This window comes from Dama dama, chromosome 22 (genome assembly GCF_033118175.1).
Source record: "Dama dama isolate Ldn47 chromosome 22, ASM3311817v1, whole genome shotgun sequence".
Taxonomy (NCBI): domain Eukaryota; kingdom Metazoa; phylum Chordata; class Mammalia; order Artiodactyla; family Cervidae; genus Dama; species Dama dama.
The window spans coordinates 12825647-12852029 of record NC_083702.1 but is presented as its reverse complement, the minus strand read 5'-3'; the positions used below and the strand labels follow the sequence as shown (position 1 = coordinate 12852029).

At 47.4% G+C, this 26383-nt stretch overlaps 1 protein-coding gene across 3 annotated transcripts in view; it reads left to right on the top strand.

The window, feature by feature from the left end:
* CCDC77 (coiled-coil domain containing 77) overlaps positions 1-25222 on the top strand; it is a 31175-nt gene extending 5953 nt beyond the window's left edge. Inside the window, exons 3-12 of one of the 3 annotated variants that reach the window (XM_061124681.1) lie at positions 421-664; positions 4591-4754; positions 14774-14870; positions 15772-15844; positions 17292-17383; positions 18326-18474; positions 21682-21898; positions 23131-23256; positions 23345-23497; positions 24339-25222. In XM_061124681.1, coding sequence (XP_060980664.1) covers positions 421-664; positions 4591-4754; positions 14774-14870; positions 15772-15844; positions 17292-17383; positions 18326-18474; positions 21682-21898; positions 23131-23256; positions 23345-23497; positions 24339-24485 — 1462 coding nt within the window. In that variant the 3' untranslated portion in view covers positions 24486-25222. The remainder of the gene's footprint in view (positions 1-420; positions 665-4590; positions 4755-14773; positions 14871-15771; positions 15845-17291; positions 17384-18325; positions 18475-21681; positions 21899-23130; positions 23257-23344; positions 23498-24338) is intronic. The other 2 variants (XM_061124684.1, XM_061124682.1) reach the window with 2 other exon arrangements.
* The last annotated feature ends 1161 nt before the right edge of the window (positions 25223-26383 follow it).

Sequence of the window (26383 nt, the reverse complement as noted above, 5' to 3'; positions counted from 1 at the left end):
TACGTATGTGTAGACAAGAGAATTGCATTTTACTAGATTTAACCAATTTACTTTCTGTAGTTTAACCAAATTACCCTCCACCAGCAGCATGTAAGTGTTCCTGTTGCTGTATTCTTAATAGTATCAAATTTTCTGACTGTCACTCTCTGGCCTTACTTAGTTGATATTCCTTTTTTTCTTTTAAATGATCTCTTTCTACTGTTTAACTTGTAATTTGAATCCAGCTTTAAGCCTTTAATACCTGGAGAGCAGTTCATAAGATTGATTATTCACGAACCTGTAATATCAAACTCTCAGGTTTGTGAGCACCTTCATTATGAGCACTTTAAGAACATAAGCCTTATTTTTAATTTGAGGAATTGTAACATCTCATAGATGTTCACACAGTTTTATGAATGTATCCTTCCCCTACTCTCACAGGCCTGCAGCTATCCACAAACATGAGGCTGCCGGCAGCTTCAGCAGCCCCGCCAGGTGGAAGGGCGTGTCCTTCTCCGATTCTGTACAGTCGACTCCCCTGCCTTCGGTGGAGGATCGTCTGGCTGTCCTCTGCCCCTCTCAGGAGCTTCTGGAATATTATCAGAAGAAGATGTCTGAGTGTGAGGCAGAGAATGAGGACTTGTTGAAGAAGCTGGAGCTGTACAGGGAAGCGTGCGAGGGGCAGGTAAGGAGGACCCGGCGCGGCCATCCTGGACGCTGAGCGAGCCCGTCCAGTGCTGAGAACACCCGCGAGTGCCAGCTGGCGTCAGAGCACACATGTCCATGTTCTCTGTAGATCCCTCCCGCCTTGCCAAGCTGCCCTCCTCCCGAGTGCCTCACTGGATCACGATGCCCCAGACCGCTCTGTCTCTGAAGTCGTGACTCTTCCTCAGCCTTCCTGGGCCTCTGGTTCTTTCCCCGCCCCACACCTGACTTCACGCCAGTGTTGCCTCTGCAGCTCCCTGACTTCTCAGTTTTCCGAGTGCCGTGTGTCAGCTCCTGGCTGCCCTGTCCCTCTCTAAACGGCACCCCCTTGGCTTCACTCTAGGAGTCGCTGCACTGCCTGCATGTGGCTCTGCTGGTCTGTGCCCCTTGCTGGCACAGCCCGCCCTGTGGCTTACCCCGTCCACCACCTTTGTCCTGGATCAGGGCCTCTAGACCATGGCCTTATCCATGGCGAGGGCTGGCCAGTTCTTTGTCATACAGACTGTCCTGTGCCCAAAGGACCAGTACCAGAATCCCTGGCCTCTGCTCGCTGGATACCAGTAGTCCCCACCCACACCCCCAACTGGTGATAGTCAGCAGTGCCCCCAGACAACACCAGAGTTCTCCTGGGGGCTTGGGCAAACCCCACCCCCCCCCCCACCCCCAACTTGAGAACCACTGTCCTAGAAAGGTCATTGGAAGATAAATTCACAGGAAACAAATCATGGTGTTCTCAGACACCACATGGAAGTTTTACCCTTCAGTGGTAGACTCCCAGTCCCGGGCCCTGCCTTCCCTGCTCCCCTTTGGCCCACAGGCCCCTCTCTCCTCTGGCAGCCTCACGTTCCTCCTGACCACGCTCAGTCACCTGCACCCATATCCGTCCCCTCCTCCTCACTGCTCTAGGGAGCATAGTGAGGCTGAACAGATCCAGCAGTTTCTGTTTATTTTTTGGCCATGCCACGCAGCTTGCAGGATCTGATTTCTAACTAGGAATTAAACCCGGGCCATGGCTGTGAAAGCCCCAAATCCCAACCACTAGGCCCCTGGGGAACTCTCCTTTGTCTTTGTCTTTAACCTCTTCTGACATTAGCTTTTCCTCCTCAGTATACAGGTAGACTCAAGTCTTTCCCAACAAAAGAGAAAGGTCCCCCTCTAGCCAAGCTTCCCTAACTCTTCTCTTGGGGCAGGGGTAGCTTTCTCTCCCAGCCAGCCGTCCAGAATGGTTTGACTCGGTCACCTGCTCAGCGACTCCTTGACTGCAGCTGCTCCTCCCATGGCTCTAGGACCTGTTGCCTCAGTGACTTCTGCAGTATGTTCCCTATTGACCCCTCTGAGAGGTCTGCTTCCGTCTTGATTCCAGAGTTGTTTTTCTTTCCCAGTGTCTGGCTTGCCTCCCTGACCAGTTCTCAGTCTTCACTAACAGCTTTCTTTCCTAACACCTTTTTTTCTTGGGGGGGGGGGGGGGGCGGGGAGAGTGAAGTGGAAAAGACTTAAGTTACTGCCCTCAAAACTGTGTCCCTTTGGAGAAGGTAGGAAGAAGTTCTATCATAATGGTTCAGAGAAGGCGTGGCTAGCTCATGGACATTCTTATGATTGGCTGGCGGTGAGGTCATCAGGAGTCAGCATCATCCCCCTGCTAGTTCCAACCTGTCTGGGGTCTGTGTACTTGTGGGCAGCATACTGTTAGCATACAATACGTTAACTGCTAACTTCTCCCACCTGGAGGGGGTTTTGGTCTTCAGTCTCAGGGCTTAGTAAAACTCAGGTTCTTGATGTCTCATTGCAGAAAAAATTCAGTGAGAGACAAAATGAGACTCAAGAGGTAGATTTATTTAGAAGGAAACTCCACAGACGAGTATGGGCCACTCAGAAGGTGAGAGTGGCCTCTCCTTCCTTAACCTTAAATGTCAAAGTTCTTTGTGATTCTACTGTAAGTGATCTCATTTTGTCCACGTGTTGTCCTCCTGCCTATGGTGTTGTAGCCACGCATTCCGGGAAACAAACTCACTCAGAAGGACAATACAGATAATGGAGTGCAGTTTATTACACTAGTGGGCCCAAGGCAGAGTCTCCTCTTAGCCAAGGGCCCCAACCAGTTTTTGTGAAAACTTTATATACCCTAAGTGTAGGTGCTCAAACCCCCCTCCCCAAATTCTCTGAAACTAGTCTGAACAAAGGAAAAGAAAGATACAATCAAAGTTAACCCATGATTCGTATGCCTTAAGCCTAGGTAGTTAACAGTGGACAATTATCAATAGGCCTGTGGTCATGCCCCAGTAAGCATAATAGAATTTATGATTCTATTCGGTTACACAGATAATTAGGGTATTCTTTTAGGGGAGAGTCTAGGGACCAGCCGTAAAAGCCCTGGGGCTTTTCCATCTGGGGGGTCTGGTTTTCCAGTTGGTATGTCGTTTCCATAGATACTGGGCATATAGCTCAAAGTCCACAGTCCGGCTCAAAATGGAGTCCTGCTTTCAAAATGGAGCCTGTTGTGTTTCCTCGTTCAGTGGGATGGTGACACCCAGGTAACTAGGGCTGACTCCTCCTGCTGAGCTCCATGGTGCTGTGTCCATATCTGAATTCAAGAACCCCCTTTCCCCCCGCCTGTGCGTACACGTAGACCCCTGTCATCCCCTCCCTCCACTCCTGTCTCTTAAGGCTTCTTTCTTCTTTGTGATGGCGTCAGCGCCTATGGTTCTGCCCAGCCTCCCTCCAGTCGCTTGCTGAGACCCGCTGATCCTGCCTCCCAGACATCCCTCAGTCCCTTCCCGCCACCTCAGCATCCTTGCTGCCGCACTGTCCAAACTCCTGTCTCGTCTCAGGCCGCACTCTCACACTCCTGTTCATCCTGAACAGCTTCTCGGATCCAGCCCCTGGGGTCACCCTGCTCCATCGACCTCTCACTTTCCGCTCCAGTGATGCTGTGTGTTAGTCCCTCAGTCGTGTCTCACTCTTTGGGACTCCAGGCACTGTAGCCCACCAGGCTTCTCTCTCCATGGGATTCTCCAGGCAAGAATACTGGAGTGGGTTGCCGTTCCCTTCTCCAGGGGATCTTCCTGACCCAGGGATGAAACCTAGGTCTCCCGCATTGGAGGCAGATTCTTTACCATATGAGCGACCAGGGAAGCCTATTTTTAAGAATACTGGAGTGGGTAGCTGTTCCCTTCTCCAGGGGATTTTCCCAACCTAGAGATCAAACCCGGGTCTCCTGTATTGCAGGCAGGTTCTTTACTGTCTGAGTCATCAGTGATACTGAGGTCCTTGCATTTCCAGCTGTTTCCCAAGAGCACTGCCTTCCTCTGTCTCTGTCTTCCTCTCAAGCTTCAGCTCTCTGGTGGTCTCTGATCCCCCAGCAGCTGTCAGAGATTCTTCGTGTGCCGTGCTTACCCTTCCCCCATGTGTGCTCCTCCATTCAGTCATTCTTTCCTTTTAATCATTGGCATGTGTCTCCCCACACAATTCCTCCTGCTCTGTAAGCAGGAATCACATCTTTCATCTTTGTTTTCCAGAGTTTTATAATGCGTATTACATAAAAAGCATTAAAGTGTGACTTGGGAATTCCCTGGTGTTCCAGTGGTTAGAACTTCGAGCTTCCTCTGCAGGGGGCACTGGTTCGATCCCTGGTCAGGGAGCTGAGATCCTGCAAGCTGCACGTTGTAGCCAGAAAAAGGAGTGACTATAACAGGTGGATCATGTGGTGTCCTGGGTTCTGTCGTCTGTAAGAGGAGGTGATGTGAGAGCTCTGATGTCATTCACCTTGTGGTTTAAACTCGTCTGTACACAGCCTGTTGTCATTTGGAGCCTGCATTGCTGAAACTGTCCACTTTGTAATATTTCTACATAAACTGACACCACTGCATGCAATAAGAGCTACTCCTCTGAAGCCCAATATCTTGTCAGCTGCCTTTTTTTTCCCACCAGCATAAACTGCAGTGGGATTTGCAGCAGAGGGAGGAAGAGATTGCCGAGCTACAGAAAGCTCTGAGTGACATGCAAGTCTGCCTCTTTCAGGAGCGAGAGCATGTCCTACGCCTCTACTCGGAAAATGACCGCCTAAGAATCAGGTACCAATGGGAGGAAGGAGATGCTGGGGGCATGTTTCTAAACCGCATGGAATGAGATGCATTTCTTCTGTGGTCCTCCTCTTGGCTGCGTTCGCAGGGATCAAGCTCTGAGATAGGGGTTTGCCTGGATGATGGTCAGTAGGGAGACTCTTAGGGGGAACAGCTCTGAGCAGATTTGGGTTGAGGGAGAATTTGAATTACAGTAGAGTCCACCAAGGACTTCCCTGGTTTTTCAGTGGTAAAGCATCCACCTGTAGTGGCAGGAGACACAGTTTCGATCCCTGGGTTGGGAAGATCCCCTGGAGAAGAAAATGGCAACCCACTCCAATATTCTTGCCTGGGAAATGCCATGGACAGTGGAGCCTGGTGGGCTACAGTCCATGGGTTTGCAAGAGGTGACACAACTTAGTGACTAAACCACCACCAGAGTCCACCAAGGGACAGAGGTCTTAGTCAGCCCCACAGGGAGTGATCTGTCATTGGATGCAGCTCCCACCAGGGAGGGATATAAACTTGGGAAAGGCGGCCCCCTTCAGTCCAGGGCAGTTGCTGGAGAAGGACCGAGCCCCTTGGTGGTGGGCATCTGAGCAGTGTGCCAGGGCACCCGCTATAGCGCACTTCTTTTTTAATTCTAGTAAAATATACTTAACCTAAAATTTACCATTTTAACCATTTTTAAGTGTATAGTTCAGTATACACTTCGGTTAAGTGCATTCATGTCATCGTGCAGCCACGCCCCTGTCCATCTCCAGAACTTTCTCACCGTGCCACACAGAGGATTTTTATAGGACTTGCATGGAATCTGTAGATTGCTCTGAGCAATGTTGACATCTTAATATTATGTCTTCCAATCCATGGGCACAGGATATCTTTCCATTTGTTTATTTCATCTTTAATTTCTTACTAGAGTGTTTTCACTATACAAGTCTTTCCTTTCCTTGGTTAATTCCTGAATATTCTTTCTGACGCTGTTGTGCATCAAATTCTTTTCCTAATTTTCTTTTCAGATTTTTCATTGTCAGCGTATAGAAATGCATGTTGGATTTGTGTTGTGCTCCTTTGCTGAATTCCTTTACTAGTTCTAACAATTTTTAAAATTTTTAAAAAAATGTTTTGTGTAATCCTTAGGGTTTTCTGAGTATAAGATCATGTCATCTGTGAACAAGGATTATTTTATTTCTTGCTTTCCAACTTGAGTGTCTTTTCTTCCTTTTTCTTGCCTACTTGGTCTGGCTAGGACTTTAGTACTAAGTTAAATAGAAGTTTCACAATGGGCAGCCTTGTCTTGTTCTTGATCTTAGTAGAGAATTTGCAGTTTTTCACCATTGAATGTGACTTTAGCCTTGGGTTTTTCATTTGTGGCTTTTATTGTGCAGAGGTTGTTTCCTGCTCTTCTTAATTTGTTGAGTGTTTTTATCTAAAAAGGGTGTTGAATGTTGTCAGATGCTTTTTCTGTATCAGATGATGATCATGTGTTTTCCTCCTTCATTGTGTCAGTGTGATGTATTACTTTGATCAACTTTCATATGTTGAACCATGCTTGTATTCCAGGAATAAATTCCACTTAATCCTGGTGTATCCTTTTAATATGCTGCTGAATGCAGGTTTGCTAATGTCCTGTGGAGGATTTTTGTATTGATGTCTGTAAGGTCTGTAGTGGTTTTCATGTAGTGTCTGTCCAGCTTTTGTATCAGGGCAGTGCTGGCCTCATAGAAAGTAAAAGGAACTGTTGCCTCCTCTTCAGTTTTTGGAAGTTTGAGGATAATTGCTGTTAGTCCTTTAAGTGTTCAGTGGAATTCACCACAGAAGCCATCAGGTCCAGGGTGTTTCTTTGTTGGGAGGTTTTTGATTCCTGGCTCAGTCTTCTTAATAGTTTGAGCCTTGACCTAATGTAGCACTTCCTTTGAGCTCTGGGACGCAATGAAAGGTCACCTTCCACGACACCTGTTCCATGGGTCAGCGCAGTGTCCCGTGTCACCTTCCACGACACCTGTTCCATGGGTCAGAGCAGTGTCCCGGGTCACTGTCCACATCACCTGTTCCATGGGTCAGAGCAGTGTCCGGGTCACCTCCCACGACACCTGTTCCATGGGTCAGCGCGGTGTCCCGAGTCACCTTCCACATTTCCTTTTCCATGGGTCAGCACAGTGTCCCGTGTCACCTTCCACATCACCTGTTCCATGGGTCAGCACGGTGTCCCGGGTCACCTCCCACATCACCTGTTCCATGGGTCAGCACAGTGTCCATGTCACCTCCCACATCACCTGTTCCATGGGTCAGCACAGTGTCCCGTGTCACCTTCCACATCACATTTTCCATGGGTCAGCGCAGTGTCCCGTGTCACCTTCCACATCACCTGTTCCATGGGTCAGCGCAGTGTCCCATGTCACCTTCCACATCACCTGTTCCATGGGTCAGCACAGTGTCCCGGGTCACCTTCCACATCACCTGTTCCATGGGTCAGCACGGTGTCCCGGGTCACCTCCCACGACACCTGTCCATGGGTCAGCGCGGTGTCCCGGGTCACCTTCCACATCACCTGTTCCATGGGTCAGCGCGGTGTCCCGTGTCACCTTCCACATCACCTGTTCCATGGGTCAGCACAGTGTCCCGGGTCACCGTCCACATCACCTGTTCCATGGGTCAGCACGGTGTCCCGTGTCACCTCCCACATCACCTGTTCTATGGGTCAGCACAGTGTCCTGGGTCACCTTCCACATCACCTGTTCCATGGGTCAGCGCGGTGTCCCGTGTCACCTTCCACATCACCTGTTCCATGGGTCAGCACAGTGTCCCGGGTCACCTTCCACATCACCTGTTCCATGGGTCAGCGCGGTGTCCCGTGTCACCTTCCACATCACCTGTTCCATGGGTCAGCACAGTGTCCCGTGTCACCTTCCACATCACCTGTTCCATGGGTCAGCGCGGTGTCCCGTGTCACCTTCCACATCACCTGTTCCATGGGTCAGCACAGTGTCCCGTGTCACCTTCCACATCACCTGTTCCATGGGTCAGCACAGTGTCCCGGGTCACCTCCCACATCACCTGTTCCATGGGTCAGCGCGGTGTCCCGTGTCACCTCCCACATCACCTGTTCCATGGGTCAGCGCGGTGTCCCGGGTCACCGTCCACATCACCTGTTCCATGGGTCAGCACAGTGTCCATGTCACCTTCCACATCACCTGTTCCATGGGTCAGCACAGTGTCCATGTCACCTCCCACATCACCTGTTCCATGGGTCAGCACAGTGTCCATGTCACCTCCCACATCACCTGTTCCATGGGTCAGCACAGTGTCCATGTCACCTCCCACATCACCTGTTCCATGGGTCAGCGCGGTGTCCCGGGTCACCGTCCACATCACCTGTTCCATGGGTCAGCACAGTGTCCATGTCACCTCCCACATCACCTGTTCCATGGGTCAGCGCGGTGTCCCGGGTCACCTTCCACGACACCTGTTCCATGGGTCAGCGCGGTGTCCCGGGTCACCGTCCACATCACCTGTTCCATGGGTCAGCACAGTGTCCATGTCACCTTCCACATCACCTGTTCCATGGGTCAGCACAGTGTCCATGTCACCTTCCACATCACCTGTTCCATGGGTCAGCGCGGTGTCCCGTGTCACCTTCCACATCACCTGTTCCATGGGTCAGCGCAGTGTCCATGTCACCTCCCACATCACCTGTTCCATGGGTCAGCACAGTGTCCATGTCACCTCCCACATCACCTGTTCCATGGGTCAGCACAGTGTCCATGTCACCTCCCACATCACCTGTTCCATGGGTCAGCGCAGTGTCCATGTCACCTCCCACATCACCTGTTCCATGGGTCAGCACAGTGTCCATGTCACCTCCCACATCACCTGTTCCATGGGTCAGCACAGTGTCCATGTCACCTCCCACATCACCTGTTCCATGGGTCAGCACAGTGTCCATGTCACCTCCCACATCACCTGTTCCATGGGTCAGCACAGTGTCCCGTGTCACCTTCCACATCACCTGTTCCATGGGTCAGCACGGTGTCCCGTGTCACCTTCCACATCACCTGTTCCATGGGTCAGCACAGTGTCCCGTGTCACCTCCCACATCACCTGTTCCATGGGTCAGCGCGGTGTCCCGGGTCACCGTCCACATCACCTGTTCCATGGGTCAGCGCGGTGTCCCGGGTCACCTTCCACGACACCTGTTCCATGGGTCAGCACAGTGTCCCGGGTCACCTCCCACATCACCTGTTCCATGGGTCAGCACAGTGTCCATGTCACCTCCCACATCACCTGTTCCATGGGTCAGCGCAGTGTCCTGGGTCACCGTCCACATCACCTGTTCCATGGGTCAGCGTGGTGTCCCGGGTCACCGTCCACATCACCTGTTCCATGGGTCAGCACAGTGTCCATGTCACCTTCCACGACACCTGTTCCATGGGTCAGCGCGGTGTCCCGGGTCACCTCCCACGACACCTGTTCCATGGGTCAGCACAGTGTCCATGTCACCTCCCACATCACCTGTTCCATGGGTCAGCACAGTGTCCCGTGTCACCTCCCACATCACCTGTTCCATGGGTCAGCACAATGTCCATGTCACCTTCCACATCACCTGTTCCATGGGTCAGCGCGGTGTCCCGGGTCACCTCCCACATCACCTGTTCCATGGGTCAGCACAGTGTCCATGTCACCTCCCACATCACCTGTTCCATGGGTCAGCACAATGTCCATGTCACCTCCCACATCACCTGTTCCATGGGTCAGCACAGTGTCCATGTCACCTCCCACATCACCTGTTCCATGGGTCAGCACAGTGTCCCGTGTCACCTCCCACATCACCCGTTCCATGGGTCAGCGCGGTGTCCCGGGTCACCGTCCACATCACCTGTTCCATGGGTCAGCACAGTGTCCATGTCACCTCCCACATCACCTGTTCCATGGGTCAGCGCGGTGTCCCGGGTCACCTTCCACATCACCTGTTCCATGGGTCAGCGCGGTGTCCCGTGTCACCTTCCACATCACCTGTTCCATGGGTCAGCGCGGTGTCCCGGGTCACCTTCCACATCACCTGTTCCATGGGTCAGCGCGGTGTCCCGGGTCACCTCCCACATTTCCTTTTCCATGGGTCAGCGCGGTGTCCCGGGTCACCTTCCACGACACCTGTTCCATGGGTCAGCACAGTGTCCCGGGTCACCTCCCACATCACCTGTTCCATGGGTCAGCACAGTGTCCCGTGTCACCGTCCACATCACCTGTTCCATGGGTCAGCGCGGTGTCCCGTGTCACCGTCCACATCACCTGTTCCATGGGTCAGCGCGGTGTCCCGGGTCACCTTCCACGACACCTGTTCCATGGGTCAGCACAGTGTCCATGTCACCTCCCACATCACCTGTTCCATGGGTCAGCACAGTGTCCCGTGTCACCGTCCACATCACCTGTTCCATGGGTCAGCGCGGTGTCCCGGGTCACCTTCCACATCACCTGTTCCATGGGTCAGCGCGGTGTCCCGGGTCACCTTCCACATCACCTGTTCCATGGGTCAGCGCGGTGTCCCGTGTCACCTCCCACGACACCTGTTCCATGGGTCAGCGCGGTGTCCCGGGTCACCTCCCACGACACCTGTTCCATGGGTCAGCGCGGTGTCCCGGGTCACCTTCCACATCACCTGTTCCATGGGTCAGCGCGGTGTCCCGGGTCACCTTCCACGACACCTGTTCCATGGGTCAGCGCGGTGTCCCGGGTCACCTCCCACATCACCTGTTCCATGGGTCAGCGCGGTGTCCCGTGTCACCTTCCACATCACCTGTTCCATGGGTCAGCGCGGTGTCCCGGGTCACCTCCCACATCACCTGTTCCATGGGTCAGCACAGTGTCCCATGTCACCTTCCACATCACCTGTTCCATGGGTCAGCACAATGTCCATGTCACCTCCCACATCACCTGTTCCATGGGTCAGCACAGTGTCCCGTGTCACCGTCCACATCACCTGTTCCATGGGTCAGCGCGGTGTCCCGGGTCACCTTCCACATCACCTGTTCCATGGGTCAGCGCGGTGTCCCGGGTCACCTTCCACATCACCTGTTCCATGGGTCAGCGCGGTGTCCCGTGTCACCTCCCACGACACCTGTTCCATGGGTCAGCGCGGTGTCCCGGGTCACCTCCCACGACACCTGTTCCATGGGTCAGCGCGGTGTCCCGGGTCACCTTCCACATCACCTGTTCCATGGGTCAGCGCGGTGTCCCGGGTCACCTCCCACGACACCTGTTCCATGGGTCAGCGCGGTGTCCCGGGTCACCTTCCACATCACCTGTTCCATGGGTCAGCGCGGTGTCCCGGGTCACCTCCCACGACACCTGTTCCATGGGTCAGCGCGGTGTCCCGGGTCACCTTCCACATCACCTGTTCCATGGGTCAGCGCGGTGTCCCGGGTCACCTTCCACGACACCTGTTCCATGGGTCAGCGCGGTGTCCCGGGTCACCTCCCACATCACCTGTTCCATGGGTCAGCGCGGTGTCCCGGGTCACCTCCCACGACACCTGTTCCATGGGTCAGCGCGGTGTCCCGTGTCACCTCCCACGACACCTGTTCCATGGGTCAGCACGGTGTCCCGGGTCACCTCCCACATCACCTGTTCCATGGGTCAGCACGGTGTCCCGGGTCACCTTCCACATCACCTGTTCCATGGGTCAGCACGGTGTCCCGGGTCACCTTCCACATCACCTGTTCTATGGGTCAGCACAGTGTCCTGGGTCACCTTCCACATCACCTGTTCCATGGGTCAGCGCAGTGTCCATGTCACCTTCCACATCACCTGTTGCCTGTGCAGTGTCCCAGAGAAAAGACATGTTGTCTTCAGACACTGAGCAGTTCCTCTGGCATTAGGAGTCCTTGGTGGTGGTAGGCATGAGGTACAATAATCTGTCCTTCATTTTGAAGGGAGTGTCCTGGCATGCCTAGATCAGACCCCTGAAACTTCACTGACGTGCTATGTAGGGTTGCCTCCAACCCTTTGGAGCATGCATGAGGGTTCTAACCCACTTGCACTTTTTGTTTGTCCCATCTGATTTAATTCGATAGTTCAGTGGTGAACAGATCCAGGTCCCTTTGGACAAATTTGGTAATGAACAGAAGAGCTAACAAGGTCCTCAGAAAGCCTGTAGAAGTATCCTCTTGTTCACTTCACCTGAACGAGAACTGCTCTGGTCCTATAACTTTTTGAAGGGAGTACATTTGCTTAACCATAGCCACATGCTGTGTACCCAAGACCAGGTTCCCTGCTCTAGCAAAAATGCTACTGCAGCTGGCACAGTCACCAAACTTGTACCTACTTGGTAGCAGTGCGTTGTTGCCTGTCTGGTTTTGCAGGGTCATACTTGTGAATTAATTGGGATTTGACGAGGACCCTCACCCTTACGTCCTTTAGTCTTTGTTTACCATTGTGGCTGGGGTGCAGAGAGGCAGTTTCAGACGCTTCCACTTGCTTTAACACAGAAACCAAGAAAACAATTTGGAGATTTTGCCAACTGCCAATTATGTTCATTTCAATTATACATTTGGAGATGGGGAAATGACCCCTGACTGGGTTTGGATCCAGTGGACCCACTTTGAGCTGGACCGGAACCAAAATTCTATTTATTACCTGGTTCCTGTATGCCCTAGATAATGCTTCACATCACTAGGTGTCAAAGTCAGCTCAGACTGTCCAGCAGTCCTTGAAATGTCTGGGTGTTTCCTTCCCCACAACGCACAGTTACTTGAATAAATGGCCATAGGCCCTTGGAGGAAGGGCTGAGGGATCATGACCATGTACTCTCGCTGTGGTCTCACCAGGTCTTACCTCTCGGAGATTCAGCTTCTTCTTTAGGTAGTAGTCTTGATAGCTGGCTGGGGTGTGGGAAATGGGTCAGAGATTGTGAGTTTGTATAGAATGCAGCCCAACCCTCCTCCTACCTTTACTTTTACTTGATTGTTTAGGCTCTACCCTGTTGACCACTCACCTGTCTTGCTCCTAAGAACACTGTAATAGGTCTGCACATCCCAGGCTCTGAAATCTCATTGTGTTTTTTAAAGATTTTTTAATAAAGTCTTTATTGAATTTATAACATGTTACAATATTACTTCTGGTTTATGTTTTAGTTTTTTGGCTGCAAGGTATGTGGGATTTAGCTCCCTGACCAGGGATCAAACCTGCTCCCCTCGCGTTGGAAGGCGAAGTCTTAACCACTGGACCACCAGGGAAGTCCCTGGCATCTCTCTTAAAGTTTGCTTCCTTGATCCATTTGTGGTATCAACTGTCTGGGGTCAGTTTCCTGGAAAATGAACTCCACAATGGAGATTTGCTTGCAGGAGCTTTGCGGGGAGTATGCTCAGGAGTAAACCACTACGAGGCACTCAGGAAGGTCTGAGTGGGCAGAGGCTAAGTGGCGATTCAGTGACAGCAGGCCTCAGCCCCTGCCACAGGGTACCCTTCTAGATGGTCCTCAGATCCTGAAACGAGGTGAGAGGACTGGGCTTCCTACCCCCTCAGTAGCCAGGCCCCGGGTGCAGGCTGCTCTTTGAGCATACAGATGGGGAGAGAGGCTGCCTGGACTCAGGGCAGGCCTGGAGAGAGATCCAGCTGTGAGCTGTCAGCTCCCACGTAGCTGAAGAGGCAGATTTGAACAGTATGCCATGGTGTCTGCCTTCACGCTCTTCAACCAGCTGATTGAGTTTTTTTCTGCTGGGTTCTCTGAATTCCTGAATCTAAATGCCTGATGCTCTTAAAATTAGAGCTGAAGTCTAGATAAATCCTATTTAATTTAATTTAGTGTAGTTAATTTTTTGGAGCCTATTGCTGATGCTCTCTCCTCTCTGTTGACACTTTTGATTTTCAACGTTTCAGGCATACAGCAAAGTGATTCAGTTATGCCTAGGTATGTGTATATACCTATACACATACATTTATGTACACATATATATTTACTTTTCAGATTTTTTCCCAGAGAGGTTATTATGGAATACTGAGTAGAGTCCCGGCACTACACAGTAGGACTGCTTCATCTCTAGTGTGTATATGTTGATCCAGCTCCCAGTTCACCCTCCCCCCTTCCCCTTTGTTAACCATGAGTTTGTTTTCTGCATCTATTAGTCTGTTTCTGTTTTGTAAATAAGTTTATTTATATCATTTTTTTAGATTCTACATATGAGTGATACCATGATATTTGTCTTTGTGTGACTTCACTAAGTATAATAATCTCTAGGTCGATCCATGTTGCCACAAATAGCATTATTTCATTCTTTTTTATGACTGAGTAACATCCCATTGTGTGTGTGTAGTGAAGTAAAGTGAAGTGAAAGTCACTCAGTTGGGTCTAACTCTATGGCCTACAGTCCATGGAATTCTCCAGGCCAGAAAACTGGAGTATTCTAGAGTATATTACTCAAGTATTCCCTTCTCCAGGGCATCTTCCCAACCTAGGGATCAAACCCAGGTCTCCTGATTTGCAGGCAGATTCTTTGCCAGCTGAGCCACAAAGGAAGCCCAAGAGTACTGGAGTGGATAGTCTATTCCTTCTCCAGCAGATCTTCCCAACCCAAGAATCGAACTGGGGTGTCCTGCATTGCAGGTAGATTCTTTACCAACTGAGCTATCAGGGAAGCCCTGTGTGTATAGTATATGTTCTTTATCTATTCACCTGTTGGTGAACACTTAGGTTGCTTTCATGTCTTGACTATTGTAAATAGTGCTTCTGTGAACATTGGGGTACATGTATCATTTTGAATTAGATAGTTTTCGTCTTTTCCAAATATATGCACGGGAGTGGGATTACAGGGTCATATGGTAACTCTATTTTTAGTTTTTTAAGGAACCGCCATAATGATCTCCATAGTGGCTTCACCAATTTTCATTCCCACCAACAGTGTGGGAGGTTAATCCGATTTAATTTTAATTTGAGGTTATCATTGCTTTAAAAATAAATGAGTCAGAAGGGAGATCCTTTAAACAAACATTTACTTACTCTGGACACAATGTATGTTTATTCTCTATGAGAATTGCAGGGAGCTAGAAGACAAGAAGAAGATTCAGAATCTCTTGGCTCTTGTGGGAACAGACACTGGAGAAGTGACCTATTTTTATAAGGAGCCTCCCAACAAAGTAAGTCCTCCTTTGTATAGCAGAGTAGACAAGGCTTTTACAAAATGCAGGCTGGAGTCCATAATCAGACAACTTTGGTCCTTGCTAAAGAAGCTCAAATGAGAATTAGCTACCATGGTCTCAGTTTGCTTAAGTTTTCAGAGCATTTTCTACAATTACAAACAGGTTTGTGATTTCATTCTTTTTCTTCAAAAGCCTTGGAAAGTAGCATTGTTTACCCCGTTCTGCCATTTGGAAACCTTAAGCTTAGAGGAGGCGGTGTCTTGGATGAGATTAGAGAGAGCAGCAGGAACAGACTTAGTGTGGGAGCAAGTTTCAATACTAGGTTCTTTTTGAGTCTTCATTTACACCGATTACAAAAGTGATGTGTGGTCTTTGTTAAAAACAAATGCAGATTTCAGGAATCTAATAGAAAAGTGACAGTCTCCCATAATCCTGTACCCTAGAGATAAAGCTTTTTTTCTACTCATATAGAAATATTTATGTGTATAATTGAGATTTCCACTTTTTCACACTATAAACAGTGCTTCAGTGAACATCTTTATATACATATCTATATATGCATGCTTCAGTGTTTCTGTTACTTTCCTAAAGGACCTTGTCAAAGACCACTTTTCTTTTTTTTTTTTGGTAGATATTGCCAAATAACCCTGAAATTTTATTTTTCCATTTATATCACCAGCACTGGTTTTAGTCAGTGTGTATTCAGTTTGTTAGTGGGTTTTATCCAGTTTGTCTTCTCTGGTCTCCCATATGCATGGCATCCTTATATGATTATATAAGTTTTGACTAGTTTAATTTATGAATGGTGTTTGATCTGCAGAACTAAAGCTAAAAAATGAAATGCTATATTTATAAGAAGACTATTTCTGTACTTTTTGTTTTTTTTTTGCTTCTTCAGGTCAGCATTCTCCAGAAGACTGTCCAGCCTGTAGAAGTATGTGAAAAGAATGAATCTTCAGCTCTCAGAGCAGGTACCAACTGTATTTTTAGAAATTCTTATTGATGCAGAATTAAAAAGCACAGTGCAAATAATTAGACATTTTTTCCTACTATACAGTGATAATAAATATTCATAATCATGCTGCTAGTGGTCTCAGATCTTACTGAGCTTTTTTTAAAAAACCTTTGATGTTTTAATAAAGTAGAATAAAAAATATATCTAATTAATATGCTTATGGTGATAAGTCATAAAATATATTTGGATAATGTATGGAATCACAGCCTATTAATTATTCTCTCTAACCCTCAGTCTTCTTATCCTTTTCTCTTTTATTAATGGAAAGCCCAATTTTAAAAAATTGAGATATAATTGACATATAATGTTAGTTTTAAGTGTGCAAAATAGTATATTGATATTTGTATATACTACAAAATATTCACCACAATAAGTCTAGCTAATGCGTCACTACACATGTGGAGATAAGCACTTTTGAGGTCTGCTCTTACAAAGGAAACAAAAATTCTAACTCGAAATAACATGCCCCCTAGTATTCATAGCAATAGTGTTTATAATAGTCAAGATATGGAAGCAGCCCAAGTGTTCATCAGTGCCATGAATGGTTAAAGAAGATGAATGGACTACTACTCAGGCATAAAAAAAAATGAAGTCTTGCCATTTGCAGCAACATTGATGGATTTAGAGGGCATAATGCTAAGTGAAATAAGTCAGAAAAATATTGTATGGTATCACTTATATGTGGAATCTAAAAAATAAACTAGTGAGTATAGAACAAAAACAGACTCACAGATGTAGAGAACATACTAGTGGTTACCTGCAGGGTGAAGGAAGAGAAGGGGCAGAATAAGGGTAAGGGATTAAGAGGAACAAACTACTATGCATAAAATAAATAAGCTACAAAGATATATTGTACAGGACAGGGAATATAGCCAGTACTTTATAATAAGTATAGATAGAGTATAATCTATAAAATTTTTGAATTGCCATATTATACATATGAAACAAATATAAATTACTGTACCTCAATAAAAAGAATAAATAAGCTTCTTGAATCATCTAAATCATCAAATTATGTTTAGTGCAGTTTTAGCATTGCTTGTTTTTAAAATCATTTTGTCCATTGAAAATTGGGTTATACATCATAGCTAAAATGTTTAGATTTAGTTTTTTTAATTCATTACCCTTTTTCATTAAATAACATTTTACAAAGAAATTAGATACAACTCCAAAGGAAAATTTAGTAGTTTATTCTTCAGAAAGATCCAGGTGACATCCTAACAGAATTCCGTTAAGAGATACCTCTTTGCACAATTGAGCATTGTAGTTATTGTATGTTGTCGTTTTTCTTCCTTTCCTTCTCTTCCATATAAAGAAAACCAAACTTCTCTGCAAAGATGATGTTGATGCTTGAAAAGCAGAAAGAAAACTTAAGTGAAGATCTCCACTGTTTTCTATTTTAGATTCTAAAGGCAGCAGGAGGAAATCAGCAGGGAGAGAAAAGGAGGTCAGCATTGGGCTGCATCAGAGAGACATCCAGACCCTCGCCCTCCAGGTATGACTGCAGCCGCTCTGCACACGGGCAGGGTCCTGTGCCCTCATTAGCCTGTGCCACATGCCTCCTGGCACACGTGTTTCCTCTGGGCATTTTGGGATTGGAAATTTGAGGTTGTTCCTAATTTTCCAGAGCTCTGTCTTTACAACCATTACTCTGTACTGCATCATTCTAGAAGTGCTGGTGTGAACCTGCAGTTCATTCAGCTCATAGGCCGAACCCTCCCACCAGAGTCGTCACTGTCAGAACTCCCTGTGCAGCTGGCCAGGGACACGCAGAGCTGCAGCTGTCTGTCCCAAAACGGTGACCTTTGGGGGTACATCCATTTGTCTGGTGCATGTATTCCAAAGTCTAGGAAAGTAATGAGTCACCCTCTCACCATCTAGTCATCATATGTCACCTACAACCGTGATTTTTCATCTAACCGCACTCAAGTTCCTGTCCTTGTCACAGGGCATGTTGATGTAAATGGACAGTTTCTACCTTTGGCCAGTGTCGCCATGTGGGGTCAAGACAGCCTGACTCAGACAAGGAAATCACATTATACTCATTTTGCTGCACCTTTTAAATTTAAAAATGAAGAAATGAGTCTTTCTCTATGCAACTAGGAAGTCCCAAAAGGGAGACAATCTTAAAAGCCCAGAGAGAGAGATGGTGAGAAGGTGAGCGTCTCGGAGAGGGGAGATGGGCTTGTCCAGCCTTTCTGGTGTGACATGGGTGCTCTGCTTGGTTGGACGGAGTATGCTCTTGTGTGGCGTGAGACCACATGTAAGACGTAAAGAGGAGTCCAGTCCAGATTTTTCTCCTGTTTGTTTTGCTGCTGCACATCTGTTTTTTTTGTTTGTGGGATTTTTGTTTTTCTGGAAAGAGGCTCACTGTTAGAGGTGAGAAGTGAGCAAGAGTAGAGCGGAAATGGACACCTCGCCCCTCCGGCCTGTCCAGGTGGAGGCCCTGCAGGCGCAGCTGGAGGAGCAGACCCGGCTCTCGCGGGAGCAGGTGGCAGGGCTCATGGAGGAGAGGCGGATCCGCATCGAGGAAGTGGAGATTCATCAGCAGAGAAACCGGGACAGAATCACAGAGCTCACCAGAAGGTGAATACTCACGAGCCACACTGGACAGGTTTCACATGTCTCCCATGTGGTTTGGAAGGTCCAGGGGTCAGGACACTCACACTCACTTTCAAGGTCGCAGGTTCGATCCCTGGTGGGGGAGCTAAGATCCTGCAAGCTGGCAGTCCCGTCCAGTAGCAGCAAGGGTCCTGGTGCTGAAACAACTGTCTCAGCAGTTCCACCCCCCGCCTCTCTCCCAGTTCCCTGGTGTGCTCATGTGATGCTTTTCCTACAGGACTGGGGGCTCTACACTCTCCCCTCAACCCCTCTGAGGGTTGTAGTCTGATCTTACCATCCTGGAATGTCCTTTTCTCCGCTGATGGGTTATCTAAGTCAGCATAACAGTCCTTTTCTCTTTTTTGACTTTACATACCTACACCAGAAAATGGAAACTATCTGTACTGCTGTTTTTACCCCATTCCTGCCTGCCTGTCCCCCACTTTCTGCAGTCTGCTCTTGTTCCCTGTTTTGCTCAGCATGCCGTCTAAAGTCATCACTGAGTTCATTCGTGTCTTTCTGTGTGTCTGGGCCTCTGACCACCCCCTCTTTGAAATCCATCTCCCTTGGTTCCCTGTCTTTCTTGGTTCTTTCCCATTTCACCCTCAACTGTTTGTCCACTTCCAGTGACCAGAGCTGGGCTATAGAGACATCTTCAATAGAGTATGTTTGAAAACCTCAAATTCACCACGACTGAAACTCAACTTCCTCTTTCCTGACAAGCACCCCTCCCCACCTCAGACCTGCTGCTCCATTCTTTCCCATTTAGCCCAGTGCCGTCCCATCCATGTGGTTTCTCAAGTTTGGACACTCAGGGTCGTTTTCTGCTCCCCACTCTCCAGTTTCTGATTCCAAACCCCATCGTCTGTGAATCCAGAAGCCTCTCCTGTCCGTTCTCTGCCCTCTCATTCCTCCCACAGTGGCTCAAGCTGTGTTCTGGTTTAAATCATTGCTGTCACCAAGCTGTGTTTCCTGTCGCCCATGCCCTTGTGCCCTGCATGCTTCCTCCCTGTGAGTGTCTCCTGCTGCCTTGGCCCTTGGGAGTCTCGGCCCTCAGTCTCTGCTCCTCTGGCTGTAGCTCACCTCATTCTTCAGCCGGACTCCTGAGGCTTTGGTTCATGCAGCACTCCCGGTGCAGCAGCCCTTCGGTCACCCCTTCTCTGACCTTCCCAGGGAGGGGTGCACTGTTCCTTACACGTCTCCCCCCCATCACCTGCGATGACCAGCGTGACTCAGTGATGGGCCTTTTCACCTTCTATTTTAATGATGTCTCTTCCCCAAGGTCTTTTCCTGTGTGCAGAACAGGTGCATAATAAATAATTCTTGACTACTTGATAACCTTTATCTTACCTTTTCTATCCTGCATTAAACCTCCTACGTTTTAAAATATTTTTTCACAGGAATTCCCTGGTGGTCCAGTGGTTAGGACTCGGAGCTTTCACTGCCAAGAGCCCAGCTTCAATCCCTGGTTGGGGAACTAGGATTCCATAAGCCATGTGGTGCGGCCAAAAAAAAATTGTGTGTGTATATGGGCTTCCCTGGTGGCTCAGATGGTAAAGAATCTGCCTCCGCATTCAGTTTCAATCTCTGGGTTGGGAAGATCCCCTGGAGTGTGTGTGTATATATTCTTTTTCACCTTGCAATCTTCATCCTGTTGGTTTTTTTATTGCTTTGCAAACTTTTTTAGTGTCTCTTCCTCCATTCTAAAGCGTGGTCACTAAACTAGACATGATACTCAAGTTGAACTCACTGACCAGTGCAGGTAGAAGATGCCCTTGGCCCTTGGCAGGCCCTGCTGCTTCCAATATCATGTCGTGTTTGTGTTTGGCTGGTACCTCTCCATCTTTATTTTTGGTGTTTTGTGCTTAAGCATAGCATCTCCACTTTGTATTGGATTTGAATTGTTTTTAAGGGGACAATATTTTTAAATTGTCAGAATAAAGTATAATTTTACATCTGTCAGATTATTAATAACCTCCCTAGTTCAACGTATTCTGCAGATCTGAGCATTTAATGTGCTCCTTCCAGTAGATTGGCATCCTGAGGGTGTTGAATGGCAGGAAGTCCAAGGCCATTAATGGCTGCCTGTTAGGTGTCACTTGGAGACCATTTGCAAGAGCATGCTTTCCCTTTTTGTAACTGAGATCATAACACAAGATAGAGTAAAATAATCTGTTGGAAGCAAGAGTGGTCCTTGTGGGAACTGAGTCAATCTCTCCCTGTTTATACAGACACACACGTACCTGAATGTATTCATCTGATGACGGTTACTCTTCTGACATTATGTAGTCATTGTCCCCTTCTCCATATAGTCTGTTACTCATGAGAAGAACTAAGTGGATCTCACTGTATGTGTTCAGTGGAAAACTGCAGTTTGGTATTTAATACCCTTTGCAAGCAGTGTGACCATTTGATACAGTATATTTCTAGCTACTGATGTTAAACTGATGAGTTGCTAACTCTTAAGGAAATTTTTTTTTTGAAGACAGAAACATCATTTGTCTATTCCCAAATCTCAGCAGGAATCTATTTAGTACCTGTGTATGTCTAGTAGCTGGTACTGTCCTTGATGATCTGATGGCATCTGGCAAAAATAAATGATAAATGAGGTTAAGAAGTGTTGCACTACGCACAGGGCGTAGAGTGAAAGCACTCAGGGGTTTCGGAGAGTGGAGGGGCCACACGGGCCGAGGCCACTGAGGTGCCTCCACCGAGGAAGCCTGTCTCGGAAAAAGGACAGGGCTTGCTCTGGGGCAGCTCGGCCCAATAGCTCACGGGGGAGCTCGGCCCAGACAGAAGCAAAGCTCTGCTGACATTTTAGAACTTGTGTTAACCTTCAGTCAGAACCCCATGACTTAGTTTATTGTAAAGTCTGGTGCCTTGGAAAAGTCCATACTTAGGCTGTGTGTAAATATTTCTGTGGTCCTTCTAATTATATAACCTGAAATTAGCACCCAGAAAAATACCTGTAAAGACCGGTCTATGAACCAGTGTAGATACTTTATACGTTGTTCAGTAAAACGTGTAAGACTGCCAGTGATCAGATAAAGCGTGTTTTTAAAATGCTGGTGGTATTTACAGAATCTACATATTACACAGTTTTTAAAGGACTGCATCTTAGCTGTGTTTGGAGTAACTGTCACATGTACCGGGGAAGCATCTTCATGTCCATGTCTGTACTTTCTTCCCTAGTCTACACCACACCCAGGAGCTGCTCTACGAGAGCACCAAAGACTTTCTGCAACTCAGATTTGAAAACCAAAATAAGGAGAAGTCCTGGATGCTTGAAAAGGATCAGTTGATGTCAAAGATTAAGGAATACAGGGTGCAGTGTAAGAAGAAAGAAGAGAAAATGGGGAAAATGTGGCTAGTTCATGAGAGTCATCACAACCAAAATGAATATATTAAGGTAGTTTCTTCTATCTTACAGAATTTTTTTTTTATTCTGGAATTGTTGAAAGAACTCAGAGAATTTCAAAGAACCTAATCATTGTCATATAAGATCCAGTCCAGGAAGCTGTTGTAGCAATGATCTCAAGAAATAGGTCTCAAAGAGTAGCTCTTTGTTACTGTGTTTGGGGATTTAGAACATTAAAGTGTTGACTGATCGATAGATTCATTCAACAGATATTTGTTGAAGTCCTGTAGTGGGTGGGACTCTCAGTGTACAGCAGCAGACAGGCTAAACCAGGTCTGTCTTCATGGCATTTACATTCTAACAGGTGAGAAAGACCAGAAACATTAACAAATAACCAAGTATCGGTTATAGGAAAAGTGGTCCTGGGAGTTCTCTGGTGGCCTAGTGGTTAAGATTTTGGGCCTCACTGCTGTGGCCCAGGTTCATTCCCTGGTCAGGGAGCTGGGATCCCACAAGCCAGGTGGTGCAGCCAAAATACATTAAATTTAGGGAGGAAAAAAAGTGGTGTTACGGAATTAGAAGGGATCTGTGAAGATTGTATGTTGCTATTGGAGGTCTACTTTTGTCGAGAAGCACTGGGACACCGTCTGGAGTCTGGCATTTTTGCTGAGACCTGGAGAATGGAGCTTGCCAGGCAGACCTCGGGGAAGAGCATCAGGCAGGGGAGAGCAGGTGTGAGGGAGCATGTGGCCGTGAGGGGTGCGCACGGAGGGTGGAGGGAGGGCGGCCGTCACGCTCCTGCCGAGGACGCGTGGCTCTGAGCGTTGTCGTGTCTGAAGGATCCTGTGTAAGGAAGTGACATCCAAGCTGGGACTTTTGAATCCTGGCTCCTCAGTGGAACATGTGTTTTAAGTGCTGTTGATGTTTCTTTCTTTCTTTTCAAAGAAAAACTTAAGCATATCCCCAAATAGGTTGTGATGTCTTATTTGGTACAATTACGAACTCCATTATCTGACTCTTCCAAGAGCCAAAAATATTTGTTTTATTTTTAAAAACTTCTAAAAATACAAAAACAAAGGAAAAAATAAGATTTTCCTACTCTGTACACATTAAGAAAAAAGCTAGAGTATCCTCCAGAAGTAGGTTTTCAGATGTTCTCCTTGATGTCTTGTTCCTTCACTGATTTAGCACTTCTAGAAATCCTTTCTTTCTTTACCTCAGTGCTATTTGGATTACCCAAATTAAAAAACAAAGATGAATTTTTCTCTCCTTCTGACCCACAGTCCCTAAAGGATAAGCTCATACAAGAGAGAAGGCTGTCCAGCATGTACCAAGAGCAGTGCATTTCCCTGGAAGAAGAGCTGGCCCGGATTCGTGAGGAGGAAGGAGTGAGGAGAGAGATCTTTAAGGTGTGGGGTTCTCTGCCTGTCATGGAGGGGGCAGCTGGCTAGGGGTGCCCCTTCTGCTCACAGAGGCCTTCCTGTACCCCATGTATAGGACCGCACCAGCAAGATGGGGAGACGCCTGCAGGCCATGACTAAGCGCTACGAGTCCTTGGAGACCCGGCGTGTCTTGGAGGTAGAAGGCTTTAAGACAGACATTAAGATTCTCCGGCAAAAACTAAAAGACGTGGAGCAGATACTCTATAAGGTAATTGATCCTGAATGACCAGGAGGGAGAAGAGGTGTGGGTGAGCAGACAGGGTACGGGGCCCCTCTGAGGGAGGCTGGGCCGCATCACCATCCTCCTGGTCTCGCTGAAATCAGTGTAAACAGGGCGGGCGTGCCAGAGGGAGACAGGACAGACTGAAGTGACTGAAGGACGATGTCAGCTCAGCACAAGTATTCATCCCTCCCAACTCAAGGAGTGGGTTCAAAGAGCCGTGTCTGTGGAGAGTCCCTGGGGGTCCCATGGTTAGGACTCGGCGTTCTCACTGCCAGAATCCCTGCTCAGGGAACCAAGATCCTACAAGCTGTATGGCCTGGCCAAAAGAAGAAGAAAAAAAAATTGTCTATTTTACAAATGGAGAAAGTGAGTAACTGGGTTAGAAAGTACTTCTTCCCTGTGAGAGACCACTTCACATAGAATGCGAGGGGCCTCCAGCGTCATCTTAAAGAGATGTAACTGTCCATCCACACACCCTGAGCGGTCACTCTGTGCCAGGCAGGTTCATACAGAAACAAAGAGATGCTGCCTTTCATGCTTTGGCACATTTACTAATAATGTCTATATTGGTGTCTTTTTACTCACTGGTGATTGTTGATTGTCCTCTGACTCAGGCTCCTCTCCTGTCGTGTGGGGAAGCAATGGTCTCGAGCCTTTTCTGCCCTAACTCTACATTTTCCTTCTTTCAGCAAGTCTCTAGACTAAGCATTGAATCTACTCTGTGAACTAAGAGTATCAGAGAAAGGAGCTGGTGTCGTTGGGGCTTCATGCCAGGTTTCTCTCCTTTGGCATCTGCCATAATCACTTCTTTTTTTTTAATCTCTAGGCCACACTCAACGCCCAGGCAAACCAGGATCTTGCCATTCTCTGTGAGGTTCGTGATAGCAATCGACTGGCACACAAGATACAGGGAGAACTGAGGAACCTCAAGTCCAAAGTGTTTGGCCTAGAGAACGAACTTAGGCTCTGCTGATGTTACATTTAAGGATTGGCACAGGTCTGGAGTAGGTCTGCTTCCTGAAATTCAAGAAGGTCATCTACTCCCAGCACAGAGTTGTCCAGAGTAGTGGTGTCCGTTGTTATGAAGACAGGGGGAAGAATCAACTTTTTTTTTTTTTTTTTTTTTTGCATCCTAAGATTTATGGGTTTTGCTGTCCTGTTAACTGATTTGGGGTTTTTTTTATTATTTGATTTTTTTTTTTTTTTTTTGGTCTGGATTACAACCTGAATTACTTAGAGACTTTCCCACATTACTTGGGAGTTTATAATAATAGGGGTTTTTTGTTTGTTTGTTTTTGTGTTTTTAAGAAGGCAATGACAATAAGTAAAGTGTTTATTTTTGCTGTCAGTTTGGCTGAGTGTTAAGGGAGGAATACTTCCCCCGGGAGGTCAAGATGCCCTCTAAGATTGCCTTTCTCCTGGGCAGGGGGCAAAGGCCACGGAACACAGGCCAGTCAGACATGAACTGGCCTCCATTCTCAGCCCTGAGCTGAGGGGCCCTTGTTCCTTTCTGGACAGCAGTCTCAGAAAGTGTCACCAGAGGGCACCAGAGACCCTCCTCTTAAGCAGAATAATCATCTGGGAACATAAAGATGCCACTTTGGCAAGAGTGAGTGAAAAATTCAGTATTTTACCAGTACTATGTGTTTTTGTTTTTTAAATGTATATATTTTAAATTAGCTATTTTTCAATAAAACATAATTGAAAATGTTCTATTTGAGCTTTCTATAATTTCTTGTTAAAACCACATTTTTACTTTGTTGATGACTCTGTTTACTTACCTTTTCATGGTTTCTGCAGTGCTATACATTTATGAAAAGTTTCCTAAATGCATCCCTTGAGATTGTCTTGGAGGAAGCAGGAAAGAGAATATGAGATGATGGCACTAAAATCATACCCATTTTTTTCATCTCTGTCCTTTTTTCAGCAAATAACTTTGCATCTAAGGCAAAGTAATTGTGAACATACCTAGACAGCCTCTGAGAATTCAGTTGGTCTTGACTTAGTATGGTTTAGCTATGATTTTTCCAGTAGTCACGTACAGATGTGAATGCTGGACCATAAAGAAGGCTAAGTGCCAAAGAATTGATGCTTTCGAATTGTAGTGCTGGAAGATACTCTTGAAGAGTCCCTTGGACAGCACGGAGATCAAACCAGTCAATATTAAAGGAAATCAGCCCAGAATATTCATTGGAAGGACTGTTGCTGAAGCTGGAGCTCCAGTACTTGATATGAAAAGGCTTGATACAAAAAGCCTTGATACAAAAAGGTATCTGTACCTGATACGAAAAGCCAACTCATTGGAAAAGACCTTGATGCTGGGAAAGATTGAGAGCAGGAGGTAAAAAGGGGGCAGCAGAGGATGGGATGGTTGGATGGCATCATTGATCCAATGGACATGACTTTGAGCAAACCAGGAGATAGCGAAGGACAGGGAAGTCTGGTGTGCTACTGTTAATGGGGTCACAAAGAGTCAGACACGACTTAGTGGCTGAACAACAGCAATGGCTTAGAATAGCATCATTCTAATGTGCACACAACAGAGGAAAGGACTCGGGTTTTCATATTTGTGTTAAAGAAAACTGTCAGTAGGAGATGCTGCCTTTTATTTTTTTCCCAAAGCTGATGGTAGCAGATCAAGTGTCTTTCACTAATAAACTGAGACAGGTTCCCAGAGGGTCCAGTACTGGGCTTTCAAGGGATGTTGGTCAGGGGGTGGTACTTCCTTTTGTCCTGACACTCAAGGCCTTGGCTGCCCGTGATTGTTGCTGTTTTGATGCTGGAGAAACAAAAAGGCTTATTAAATCACAGAATTTCAGAGTAAGAAGGAATCTCGGAGATCATATCGAGATCCAGCATTTTTATTTTATG